The sequence below is a fragment of the Hordeum vulgare genome, chromosome 3H (genome assembly GCF_904849725.1).
Source record: "Hordeum vulgare subsp. vulgare chromosome 3H, MorexV3_pseudomolecules_assembly, whole genome shotgun sequence".
Lineage (NCBI taxonomy): Eukaryota > Viridiplantae > Streptophyta > Magnoliopsida > Poales > Poaceae > Hordeum > Hordeum vulgare.
In genome coordinates, this window is record NC_058520.1 from 995,725 (window position 1) to 1,009,136 (window position 13,412).

A 13,412-nucleotide genomic window follows, 5' to 3' on the forward strand; every position below is an offset into this window, starting at 1 on the left:
TCCCCTTTGTCTAAACCCATATTTCAAAAACCTCCCTCCGCCGCCGCCAAACCCTAGCCCCCGTCGCCGCCGGCGGTGGGCCGCGGCGATGGCGACCGCGCTCGACGTCGAGGTGGTCGTCCAGAAGCTCGCCTCCGACCGCGCGAGGCCCCGCGACGTGAGTGCCCCCTTCTCCTCTGCCCTGCCCTGCCCCCAAATCTGCTCCGACGACCTCCTCCGATGACCTCTCTGCCGTGCCGTGCCGTGCAGGAAGGTGTGAAGCTTCTGGGGACGTGGCTGCAGGGCGACCGCGCCCCGACCTTCTGCCGCCTCCTCGCCCGCAACACCGCCACCGCCACCGCCAGGGCCAAGCCAGGACAACTCGCCTCAGGTACCTCCCCTGCTCGCTTCTTCCATTTCCATCTCGGGCGGATTCTAAAGCTGTTGGTTCCGCAGGGGCCACGTGGCCGTTCCTCATCACCGCCCTCGCCAAGTGCGTCCTCGCCGACATGGCCACCAAGAGGCGCGGGGCCACCAGGAGCGCCGCCGCCGGGATGCTCCGCGCCGCCGTCCGCTGTGCAGAGGACGCCAGGCTCTCAGGTACATATGCCCGTCTCTGTCATCATTTTACTACACTAACAAGTTTGGTATCCAGGCTCTCAAGAAGAAATGGTAAGCGCCCATTGTTTCTTCACCATACATACAATACATACATAGCAGCTTACTAATGGAGTCATGTCAAATGCGCTATACTTGTTGTTGCCATCTCTTCTTACTCATGCATAATAATGTACCAGCAGTAACTCACTCTCCTCTTAACCACACAGCATTATTGGGTGTTGCATCTTCTGTTTGTGGTTTCAGCACTCTGTTTTTCATCTAGCTGTATGTATGAACCGTGCAGGTTTTAAGCACTTGCTATTGCTACCCTACCATTATGCTTCATTGTTTTATCTACTAGACTAGACTAGACTTCTGCGCAAGCGCTTCTTCAATTGTTTTTTTTTTTCCGAGAAAACGCAAGCGCTTCATTGCATTGAACAGATTGAGTTTTCTTTATGGACTATATGCTGGAGCGTAAGGTGCATGCCATTAAGGACGGTTCACTGTTGTTGCAGGGCACTCCTTACTTTTGATTTCAGTTGCTAAGCAGCTTTTTAGTCATATATTGGAGGTCATAAAAGATGCTCCCAGCTTTCAGCTAGAGTACAGCCCCATCCTCCGCCAGCTTTTGACTGTCAACGAGTACCGCTATCAGATGAAACCTCGAACATACAGCAGTGAGTTGCCATATCAACGGTCCTCCCCGTTTTCATATTTTTTTCTTCTTCTTAATAAAATTCCGTGTCTTCGCCAGATCTTGTAGTGCTCTATATGAAGAAGGTTGCGACTGGTTTTGATGCAAACTTCAGCAATCAAGCCAGCTCAAAGGAGGAATCCTTCCGCTGCACGTGGACTCTCCATGCTTTACTTGAAAACCCACCTGGCGACTATCCTGACACCATGAGGGACGAGGTTGTTAATGGATTCTGTGCAATATTCTCACACATTAGGAGGCAAGTAGTCTCTGACCAAGTCCTTTCCGCTCTCCTGTTGAACCCCTTTAATTCCTAAGAAGAGCAGCAGCCTGTTCATTTTAATAGCATCTCTTTGTCAATTCTCTCACCTGGAAAATTATGTATTGATTTTGTGGAATCAGGGAGGATGGAAAGCTGACTAGCAAACTTATGGAATGTGTTAACACGTTTTTACTGATGGATGGACCAAACCTTGGAGACAAATCTGTGGAGATCCATAATGCAGTTCAAGATTTTATATTGCGTTCGTGGCTGATGACTCGTGATCTGCGGCTGAAGGTTCTCATGACCTGACTTGCATTGTTTAAACTTTGTTTCACATTTTTTATGTCTGATTCATTGTGGTGTTACTGTTGCTTCCAGAGTTTGTTCATCGCATATGCGAAAATTCAGTTGAAGCTTGCTAGAGCTATTCCAAAGGTTTTGGAAAGAAAAAACCTTCTTGGTGTCATCATGGACGACCTAGATCAAAATGTTAACACTGAAGCAGGTTTATTATGGTAAAGGCTACTGCTATGCTTTTCAGAGTTATGATTTTGGGTTCTTCATTTACTAAGTTCAATAAATGTAGGTGTGAGGCATCTCGAGATGCGAAAGACGTGTCCTTAAGATGCTCTTTGGAAGAGCTAATGGATCTATCTGCTACTGTTTTTTATCAGGTAATAGATATGCACACACAACTTTAACTTAACTCTTCTGAATCTTGTAGTAACTCAGCATCCTTTTAATAATATACAAGTGACCTTTTATAACTGTATAGGCATATAAATCCCCCGCACCAATGAGAGGAGATGATGAGAAAAAATTGAAGACGGAGGATGTTATTAGCCGCATCACGAATAGCCTAAAAAAAGGATCTCTATGTTGGTAAGCTATATATGACACCATTTTTATCCCTGTAAGAAAACATCCTTTATCTTCCTTATATGAATTCTCAGATGTGTACCCTGAATATGGTGCCTTCCAGGCCTGAACCTTCTTACAACTGCATTTACTTAACCAAGATTCAGTAACTTCTTTTATTAGATGCTTTATTGTGTGTATCTTTCCATGCCTTTAGTTGTTTCTCTCTAATTTGAGTAACTCTTGACAAAGGAAAACATCTGTATTCTAGTTGAGAAGTCAATTTAGTCACCAAGACATTGACGGTTCACTGACTAGTCGATGTTTCTAGTTGGAAAGGCAGGTATCGACTGGTAGACTAGTCGAGTCACTCTTAACCATTGAGAAAGCACTGACCCTCGTGTGGTCAACTCTTATCCATTGAGAAAGCTCTGTTACCCCCTGTGTCACCACATGCACCTCCTACGTGTTCTAGGGGGTGGTACTGTCTCATATGGATTTTTTTTGGGTATTTCGAGAGGGGGGGGGGGTACGCTCGTGTGGAACACTACCCAACTAATGGATTTTTTTTGAGAAAGCACTGACCCTCGTGTGGTCAACTCTTAACCATTGAGAAAGCTCTGTTACCCCCTGTGTCACCACATGCACCTCCTACGTGTTCTAGGGGGTGGTACTGTCTCATATGGATTTTTTTTGGGTATTTCGAGGGGGGGGGGGGGTACGCTCGTGTGGAACACTACCCAACTAATGGATTTTTTTTTTGCACAGGATTGGTACCGTATGTCTTCTTGTTCACAAGTATGGATATCGAGTGGACAAAACTTTGTTGATCAGTTGGCTCCAAGCATGCTGTCAATCCTTGAAAAGGTAATTGTACTTACAATTTGCCATAGTTTTTGGTTAATGCAATTATATGTCGTACCATCTCAGTTGACTTTGCTATGCTTATCCAGTGCTTTGAGCAAGGCAAACGTCATACGTTCTCAGGATTCACTGCTTTGGATTATCAGGTTTGTTTTGGTGGTAGTGAATATTTTGGGAGTTTGTTGATGTCTTAAAACACCTAGGGCTGTTGTCTGGAGTATAGTGGATACACTACTGTTACCAGATATGTGGAATATATGTAAGCACCAAGTTAGATCTTCTATATAACTTGCTAATTAGTGAACTGCCTGCTTATCAATATCTTAACAGGGCACTCAAGGAGTTCTCTGCGATGCTCATAGTGAATACTAGGGAGGAATCACACTGTTTATTAACAAAAAGCGAGGTTATTTTTGAAATCCACATTAACTTTCTGTTATGCCACTTGCATTTCAGTAGTTCTTGGTACCTACATCTATTGCTATGGAAATACTGGTTAACTAGATCAGGGCTAAAGAGGATCCACCTCTAACATATGCCATCCCCATTATCTTATATGCATGCTCTAGAATAATTTGGACTCACTTTTTTTTTTCAGCTTGTATCTTTCAGATTAGATAACATTAAAAAGTTGAAGTAATAATTGAATATTTTATGAGGGATAATACACCAACAAGACTGCAAGTATTCCTGATGAAATTGCAAGTATCTGTATCATTCATTACTGTTGTCAACCATAATAATCGAATATTTTGCAGATGTCAACTGTTGAAGGTTACTGGCAAGATATATGGAATGCCCTCATTCATGCACTTCCTTTGTTTAGCCCCACAGCTCTAGTGGTGAGTTCCAGTAAATTTCTTTTCCCTATTGCAGTTCTTTCAACCCCTATATTTTTGGACATTTGAACACTTCATTCAGAAGTGCGATGTCATTGCCAGTCAGTACACCAGATGCTTTTCATTCAAACCCTGCACTAATAGCTGATCTTAGCTGAGTGACTTTATCCTTGTACTGGATTGTTCGTTGCTGTTAGATGACCACAAAGATTTGGATGTTTAGTGACGCCCACCAACATTTGAATTCATAGTGACTGCAAAGATAAGCATGTAGTGATGCTCCCCAAGATTGAGTGATCTTGGTATTGGTAATAAAAATAGAATTTTGCATACTGAAATTGAACTCTGCATACATACTCCCTGCCTTTGCGTACACTAGCGATATTTTTCTTTGTTATAATTGTGAGTGGTGGTGGCGCGGAGTGTTGGCCAAGAGAGTGCCACAAAAGCTAAAAGGCAGGTTTTATAGGACAGCTATCCGACCTGTGATGTTGTATGGAGCGGAGTGTTGGCCAACCAAGAGACGACATATCCAACAGTTAGGTGTAGCAGAGATGCGCATGTTGAGATGGATATGTGGCCACACAAGGAAGGATCGGGTACGGAATGACGATATACGAGAGAGACTTGGGGTAGCACCGATTGAAGAGAAGCTGGTCCAGCATCGTCTCAGATGGTTTGGACATATTCAACGGAGGTCACCGGAAGCGCCGGTGCATAGCGGACAGATAAAGCGTGCTGAGAATGTTAAGAGGGGTCGTGGTAGACCAAACTTGACATGGGAGGAGTCCGTTAAGAGAGACCTGAAGGTTTGGAATATCGACAAAGACTTAGCCATGGACAGGGGTGCGTGGAAGTTAGCTATCCACGTTCCAAAGCCATGACTTGGCTTCGAGATCTTATGGGTTTCAACTCTAGCCTACCCCAACTTGTTTGGGACTGAAAGGCTTGGTTGTTGTTGTTGTTGTTGTATAATTGTGAGTGGTGGTGGGAGGTGTTACTTGCCATTGCAAATTTAAGCTTTAACTTGCTACATAACACTACATCTATCTACTTTACACCCTGATAGTGTTTACTCTGCACTTTTGTAGGCTGATTCAGCTCTGAATCTGTTGGGTGGAATGATCATGCGGGTGAGCTTCTGAACCCGAGCTCACAACATGCTATATTATATACTGTGTATGACCTATAGCCATCATTAGTTGTTTTTAAACTTCTATAATTTTTCTTGCTTTCCTTCTTTCAGGATCAAGTCCGTACTTCAGTTGTGTCAGAAGATACATGGAACCTGCAAACTTTTAAACAATCGCCATCATCGTATGCCTATGCCTTCTTTTTCATTAACTCATTCATGTTGATTTCCTTATGGCTATGGTAGCTGCTAGTTGCCATATTTGTGGTAGCTTAGTAGTGCTATTCCTCATGTTTATACTCTATTGATCATTCTTGCTCCAGGTCTGCTTTGTACTTCATTGCTTGCTACTTCTCAAGGATAGGTTTGCAGGTATGTTTTCTATCATTGTACTACTTTAACTAGTTAGAGCCCTGAATATGGTGGACTTGACCCCATTTTTTTTTCGAAAAAGCAGCTTTAGTTGTTATCTTAAACCCTACCCTTTTGCAACTTCTCTCTTTATCGAGGGTTCTTAAATCATTACACCCAACTTAAGGTAAACACAGAAGAATTGGGCAAAAGAAAGGACATTATGAGATTTTTTTCCCAGTTTGCTAGGTTTGCTTGGTGCCCAAATTTAAATTGTTCAATTAAATTTGGTTATATTCCGCCCAAACGGAGTTCTGTTGTGTAAGAAACTTTATATGATTTACTGCTGGTCATTCTGAAAATTAGTATGCGCATGTTGTTTCATAATTTTCTATATTAGTGGCCGCAGCTCACCGATAGTGCTTGCCAAATTGTTCACATGGTCCCATATTGTTTATGCTAAAGTTGAAAAATATTGAAGCTGCTCCTGGCTCTGTATATTTTCCATGCTTGCCAAACTGATCAGTAGGTAAACAGGACAGTATGAATGTATGATAGTAGGGACTTATAAATCAGCACAGAATAATATCAGCTCAGGTTCGATGTACTAGTCCAAATCATACGACCTACTTAGTAATCTGCCATTATCAGATAAAGCAGCTGCTGCCTTATTTTCGTATGTATCTCAAATACGCTCAAAGGATGCATTTGTTAATTGACACCATGCTATGCAGGGCGATTTATCCAATGCTAGCCTTGTTCGAAAGAATCTGCTAAGATCAACTTTGGAGTTGATTCAGTCAGTGTCAAAGGTGGTCCTATATTTAGCCCCCCTCCCTCCCTCCCCCCCCCCCTTTTTTTAATATTTGTATCTATTGTAAACTTTTGTTCAAGTTATGTATACTTCTCAATCCATGAGTTGGTCGCGAGATCTGATGGGTTTCACCTCTAGCCTACCCCAACTTGTTGGGGACTAAAGGCTTTGTTTTTGTTTTTGTTTTTGTTGTTGTTGTATGTATACTTCTCAATCCACAAACATGTGACCAAACTCTGCCTCCTCTCCAGTTATGTTAACTCCTGGTTTAGCTGCACTCATGTTCTAGAATGTGAATGCATGGCTCAGGGTTGCATATAGTTTATATCTTACATATTTACAGATGCTATTTCATAATTCACTTCAACTTAGCTTCTGCGTTGAAGTGTGCATTGCTCTTACTAACTGAATCAGGCAGGGACTTTCCGCTACTTATGAACTCATTGTTATAGTAATTCTATGTGCCAATATACATACTGATAGTTTACACATTTTTGGTTATTTTTCTATTTTTTCTCAGCTTTCTCCGTTGACTTGATGTGGACGAGTATGGCAACCTTCTTGCGGAAGGTCGCTGTAGAGGAGTTTGAGGTGACCAAGGGAAGTAGAAGGGAAGCTAAGGACACCTGGTGGTGGAACGATGAGGTCCAGAAGGTTAGTAGGGAGAAGAAGGACTGTTTCAGATGCCTATATCTGGACAGGAGTGCAGCTAACATGGAGAAGTATAAGGTGGCGAAGAAGGCAACAAAGCGGGCGGTGAGTGAAGCGAGAGGTCGGGCGTATGAGGACCTCTACCAACGTTTAAACACTAAGGAAGGCGAAAGGGACATCGATAAGATGGCCAAGATCAGGGAGAGGAAGACGAGGGATGTCCGCGAAGTCAAATGCATCAAGGACGGAGATGATCAGCTTCTTGTGAAGGATGAGGCGATCAAGCGTAGATGGCGGGAGTACTTTGACAACCTTTACAATGGAGAGGTTGATAGCTCTACCATTGAGCTAGACGACTCCTTTGATGATACCAGCATGTGCTTTGTGCGACGTATCCAGGAGTGTGAGGTTAAGGAGGCGTTAAAAAGGATGAAAGTAGGCAAAGCGATGGGTCCTGATGGTATCCCCATCGAGGTGTGGAGAGGCCTTGGAGACATAGAGATAGTATGGCTAACTAAGCTTTTCAACCTCATTTTTCGGTCAAACAAGATGCCCGAAGAATGGAGGCGGAGTATTTTAGTACCAATCTTTAAGAACAAGGGGGATGTTCAAAGTTGTACTAATTACCGCGGAATCAAGCTGATGAGCCATACTATGAAGCTATGGGAGAGAGTCATTGAACACCGCTTAAGAAGGTTAACAAGCGTGACCAAAAACCAATTTGGTTTCATGCCTGGGAGGTTTACCATGGAAGCCATCTTCTTGGTACGACAGCTGATGGAGAGATACAGGGAGCAAAAGAAGGACCTTCATATGGTGTTCATTGATTTGGAGAAGGCCTATGATAAGATACCTCGGAATGTCATGTGGTGGGCCTTGGAGAAACACAAAGTCCCAATAAAGTACATTGCCCTCATCAAGGATATGTATGATAATGTTGTGACAAGTGTTCGAACAAGTGATGGCGACACCGATGACTTTCCGATTAGAATAGGGCTACACCAAGGGTCAGCTTTGAGCCCTTATCTTTTTGATTTGGTGATGGATGAGGTCACAAGGGATATACAAGGAGATATCCCATGGTGTATGCTCTTTGCGGATGATGTGGTACTAGTCGATGATAGCCGAACGGGGGTTAATAGAAAGTTAGAGTTATGGAGGCGGACTCTAGAATCGAAAGGTTTTAGGCTTAGTAGAACTAAAACTGAATACATGAGGTACAGTTTTAGTGCTACTAGGCACGAGGATGGAGAGGTTAGCCTTGGTGGGCAGGTGGTACCGGAGAGAGACACGTTTCGATATTTGGGGTCCATGTTGCAGAAGGATGGCGATATCGATGAAGACGTGGGCCACCGAATCAAGGCTGGGTGGATGAAGTGGCGCCAAGCTTCTGGCGTACTCTGTGACAAGAGAGTGCCACAAAAGCTAAAAGGCAGGTTTTATAGGACAGCTATCTGACCTGCGATGTTGTATGGCGCGGAGTGTTGGCCAACCAAGAGACGACATATCCAACAGTTAGGTGTAGCAGAGATGCGCATGTTGAGATGGATATGTGGCCACACAAGAAAGGATCGGGTACGGAATGACGATATACGAGAGATACTTGGGGTAGCACCGATTGAAGAGAAGCTGGTCCAGCATCGTCTCAGATGGTTTGGACATATTCAACGGAGGCCATCGGAAGCGCCGGTGCATAGCGGACGGATAAAGCGTGCTGAGAATGTTAAGAGGGGTCGTGGTAGACCAAACCTGACATGGGAGGAGTCCGTTAAGAGAGACCTGAAGGTTTGGAATATCGACAAAGACTTAGCCATGGACAGGGGTGCGTGGAAGTTAGCTATCCACGTTCCAGAGCCATGACTTGGTTTCGAGATCTTATGGGTTTCAACTCTAGCCTACCCCAACTTGTTTGGGACTGAAAGGCTTGGTTGTTGTTGTTGTTGTTGTTGTTGTTTCTCCGTTGACTTCTGTCTCGTAAATGCTTTTTTCCTCTTCTGCAAGGGAGTATGGTTTGTATGTGATTTACTGCATGCCTAAAATGAATGTGAGTTTTGCTGAAATTAGTTCCTTGATGGTGTGATTATTTAAGTCTATCTTGATCTGTTTTGAGCTAGTTTACGCTCACGTTTATTCCTTATGTTATTGTGATGTGTTTTACTGTGGTCTTTATTTGCTTACTCTGTAATGATTATTGTAGTCCTTATTTTATTGACCGTACACTATTTTTGTTAACACTATGTTGAGCAAGAGAGCAAATTGGACTTTGGTCCACTCTAGCATTTCATCACCATGTATTGTCCATCTTCTTATGTACATTCTGCACCACTATATTTGTGTTTTCGCTTCCTGGCTGGGAATTAGTCATCCATTTTAAATAGCTAGTGAGGTATTCAAGCTCAGTTACTGATATACTTCCTATGGCAGGGATCCTCTCTTTTAAATGAGAAAAATGTTGTGATGATTCCTGAAGCCATTTTTTCTATCTGTGCTGGTTTTTCATCATCAGCCATTAACTCAGCAGATGCATCCCAACTGTTTGATGAATGCAAGGACTTCTCCAAGGTATGTTATAGTTTTTTTAAGTACACTTAAGTTTTTCTAAATCTATCGATCTGGTGGTTTTCTACTGATTTGTTTTTTTAGCTGCTACTCGAGGGTGAGAACTGGGTTATCAAAGACGAACTAGGTTACTCTGTGGAAGCCTTGTCAGAAATCAGTACTGAAAGTTCTTCCAAGGTGATTTATTTTAGTTCTTGATTGTTTTCCTGCTTTTCTTGCAGCAGTTTTGGGTCTGCATTGAACTTATAAACAGGCAACTGAAAGCCATTGATTCTTAGAATGAAGTCATCTGAATTCATGGTTAACTGAAAGCCATATTTGACTTAACAGGCACTGCAAACATATGTAAATAATAGAAATATTCAGATTTTCTCATATCTCATTGTGAAACACCTAAATGAAACGAAATCAAATATGACATAGTTATGTATGTTCGATTTTTGTCCCACTGCTTCCATGTATGTTGCTTACAGAAGGTTACTCATTTCTTAAACAGGTTATATCTGATAAATGCAACCGAGCACACCTTCCTGGGCATATCCAACAGCAATTGCTTGATCAGCTTATGGAGTTCAAAGAATTTATGGCCTCAAATGAACAGCTTGAGAAAGCGGACTTGTGTACTCTTGTATACCGTTGTTCTCTACTCTGCAATCTAATTCATTGTGCGCTATTGTCAAGGTATCTTTTTCTGGTCATATGTATCTGTCTGTCATTTTTTTTATTCAAATAGGATACCAATCACTTAGCTAGTTACATAGTAATCTTTACCAAATCTAGTAAACTAACTGTTATATGTTTTCCTGTAGTACCAATCAGTCTTATGTTGTATAACTCCACGCTTGTATTTCTCTATTTTTGTTAATGAATAGGCAGTGCTCCTGCCGGGTATTCCCAAAAAATTTCCTTATATTATTCTGTGAATTCTTTCAGGGCAATAGAAGAAAAATCTTTATTTCTTAAAGAATTATTTGGTTATGTTACTGGCATCATAAAATATATGATATCAATGGTTATGAAAAAGCACGAGGAACTATCTCATGGTCTTACTAGTGTAGGCTCTGCATTTGAGACAGCTGGCTCCATTTTATCCTCATTTCAGACCTTCCTCTCTGCTCCAATTTTTAGACTGCGGAGTGTTAGTAACAGAGCCAGTTCTGAGCTTATCAAAGGTGTCACTAAATTGCTTGATGAACTATTGGTGGAATTCTCTCAGTTGTTTTCTTGTCTTTCTAGCTCCGTGAATACTTCTGATAGTGAGAACACTAGTAAAATGTTTCCAATATCTTCTGTCAACTTGTCAGAAGATCTAAATCCTTTTGTTGGCCACAAAAGTGTTGTTGATATGGATTTTGATATGGCGGACTCTGGTGAGGTTGACTCTATCACAGCTAGTGTAAGTGGAAGTATTGGTATCTCGTCACGCCTTTCGGAGTGGAAGCTTGAACTAGTTGGTGTTATTTCAACTTTTTTCTCAGTGTCAGCACCCCATACATGGGAAATCTTATACAACTTAGTGGAGAAAGAGAGTGATACCAAGGTACAAATTTGCAATAGAATCTGCTTCATGTTCATTTTGTTGTTGTTATTTTACTTATATATACTATAATTGTAACATTTTATTTCCTTTTGAAGGTCTCCCAGGCCATCCTGCTTAATCTTTGCCAAAATATCTCTGCTTCATCTAAAAGTTTATCTTCTGTGGTACCGTCTGACCCATAATTGAATTATACTCCAATTTGTGGTTAAGCTATTGCCTATGAGTTTTTACCTACTCAAGCTTTATGCGTTTTTAACCTTTTGGGTTTGGTCATGCAGGTCCATTTGATATTCAATATGAGGGACAAATGTGCAAGTTTACTACTTGGTTCTGCTGACTGCTTAACACATTTACATGCCTTGTTAAGAACTTTAATGGCTACACGTGATGTTGGACAAAATACTGATGGAAAGCCACAAGCATATAATGAGGTTTCAAATGAGGTTGGTAGTTGGGATAATCATTTTACTATGCAAAATACGTTTCTCTGTTAGTTTTGTTGTCTTCTATGAAAAGTTCACTTGGTGGATTCCTGAACTTAAGCCATGAAAAACCTGCGAATCACAGTCAACCATGTTATTAAATAGGCTGTTACTTCCTTTAAAATAAAATGCACGTCGAGCAAGGACATTTTGATCAGTTATGTATTTATATAAGGTGGAGTTGGCACTGAACATGTTTTCCCCCTCCTCTTCCAAGTTTTACTGGTGACCTAATGTTTTGTTAGATATTTGCATGCCACTTCAATGAGCAGTGACGATTGATTTCAATTTCCTTGATTATTTGTGTTTGGTGGTTCAAACTACTGAATATACTCAATTGTACCAGAGTAAGGATGTAGAGAACATCTTTCAAACTAGGAAATGCTCCTTTCTAGTTTCTTTGAAATCCCATAAATCATTGGGTAAGAAATGATAAGAGTCGTTCATAAATCATTGTACTCAGAATAAATCAGAGTTTAATATGCTGACGCTGACAGGTTTCAGTAGGAACCAGCTGGTTGCATAATCCTCATTGGTCCATTGACCCAAACAAATACCTGTAATAGTGCTTGCCCTACATTTTTTTTATCCACTGCTGGAACCTGGAAGTAACTACTACATATGTTCTCCCTATCTGCAGAACCAGGACATTCTATTAGACTTGGTGACTAAGGGTACTGAGATAAGCATCACAGATTGGTTTTTCCGGATCAAGCTCATTGATTGCATCTCCCACTTTATTCACTTGTTCCCTGATGGTGCCCAGGTGATATGTTTTTTCCGTTTTCTGTTATCGCGTACTATCATTTCAAATTATGTGTATAATGAATTTAATAGTCTCATTTCAGGATATGATTGGACATTTGCTCAACATGCTGCATGATACTGATTATCGTGTTAGGTTGTATCTGGCTAGGAAAATGGTTGTGCTATTCCAAACATGGGAAGGACATGATGAATTGTTTCGTGACGTTTGGTAAGTGTTTGATGACGGTAAAATGCTGTTAAATTTCTTTGGCTACACACCAGCTAGTCAACTCCTACTTCCCTGTAGACTGACTTGCTTGTGTTTCCATTCCCTGGCTTAGTACATCAATCATGATTGGCATTTAGATTGCCAACCTCTAATCGTGAGAGTTAGCTTACCAGTGTGCTGTTAATGTCAGCTCAAATATTGGTGTGAAGATGGTGCAGTTCTCCAGCGAGATTCCAGTTAAATCTCGAGAAGTCTTAGCTGTTGGTCCACAATCTGTTCCTGTTATTGAAACTGTCCTCATTACACTAGCTCATTTGTCTGTATACAGCGAGGAGGTTGAATTTGAGGTATGTTTGTTCTCATTTAGATTTTTAGCTCCAAGTATTTCTGGGACATGTGTCACCATTGTGCGTTTGCCTACTGATGTCTAATTCGTGTTGGTGTTTTTTTTGTCTGACTCTGCACTGAAGTTTTTCACTTAACATAATTTTTTCCTGTCTGCTGTTGCAGTGTGCATTCATGATTTCTGCTGTTGCTGCTATACAGCCTTTTGAGCGGTACTTACACAACAAATGAACTTTTTGTTGGTTCATGGAAATATTACCATGCTTACTCTTTCTTTTCATGTTACTTGCTTCAGAAAATTAGAATATGCTTTATTTGATTCCATCTCGAGAAAGCTCTGCTACGCTTCACGAAGTAAGGTGAGTGGACATTCACATACTTTACTCAGTTTATTACTAAAAGAGAATGACTTGCTTGCGGCAAATTAAAATTTGCACATTGTGATTTCTTCTCCATACCC

The 13,412-nt window shown here is 41.5% G+C and overlaps 1 protein-coding gene across 1 annotated transcript in view; it reads left to right on the forward strand.

Moving 5' to 3' along the window:
- Positions 1–70: 70 nt before the first annotated feature.
- Positions 71–13,412, forward strand: part of LOC123442347 (serine/threonine-protein kinase ATM) — a 46,992-nt gene continuing 33,650 nt past the window's right edge. The window contains exons 1-28 of the mRNA XM_045118357.1: positions 71–157; positions 250–370; positions 436–579; positions 1,098–1,259; positions 1,337–1,535; positions 1,679–1,835; positions 1,920–2,056; positions 2,128–2,215; positions 2,317–2,423; positions 3,168–3,266; positions 3,353–3,409; positions 3,594–3,669; positions 4,022–4,105; positions 5,194–5,235; positions 5,349–5,419; positions 5,558–5,606; positions 6,320–6,397; positions 9,475–9,612; positions 9,694–9,786; positions 10,106–10,290; positions 10,543–11,149; positions 11,245–11,313; positions 11,428–11,592; positions 12,272–12,397; positions 12,480–12,607; positions 12,798–12,954; positions 13,118–13,164; positions 13,248–13,311. Coding sequence (XP_044974292.1) covers positions 89–157; positions 250–370; positions 436–579; positions 1,098–1,259; positions 1,337–1,535; positions 1,679–1,835; positions 1,920–2,056; positions 2,128–2,215; positions 2,317–2,423; positions 3,168–3,266; positions 3,353–3,409; positions 3,594–3,669; positions 4,022–4,105; positions 5,194–5,235; positions 5,349–5,419; positions 5,558–5,606; positions 6,320–6,397; positions 9,475–9,612; positions 9,694–9,786; positions 10,106–10,290; positions 10,543–11,149; positions 11,245–11,313; positions 11,428–11,592; positions 12,272–12,397; positions 12,480–12,607; positions 12,798–12,954; positions 13,118–13,164; positions 13,248–13,311 — 3,519 coding nt within the window. The 5' untranslated portion in view covers positions 71–88. The remainder of the gene's footprint in view (positions 158–249; positions 371–435; positions 580–1,097; positions 1,260–1,336; positions 1,536–1,678; positions 1,836–1,919; positions 2,057–2,127; positions 2,216–2,316; positions 2,424–3,167; positions 3,267–3,352; positions 3,410–3,593; positions 3,670–4,021; positions 4,106–5,193; positions 5,236–5,348; positions 5,420–5,557; positions 5,607–6,319; positions 6,398–9,474; positions 9,613–9,693; positions 9,787–10,105; positions 10,291–10,542; positions 11,150–11,244; positions 11,314–11,427; positions 11,593–12,271; positions 12,398–12,479; positions 12,608–12,797; positions 12,955–13,117; positions 13,165–13,247; positions 13,312–13,412) is intronic.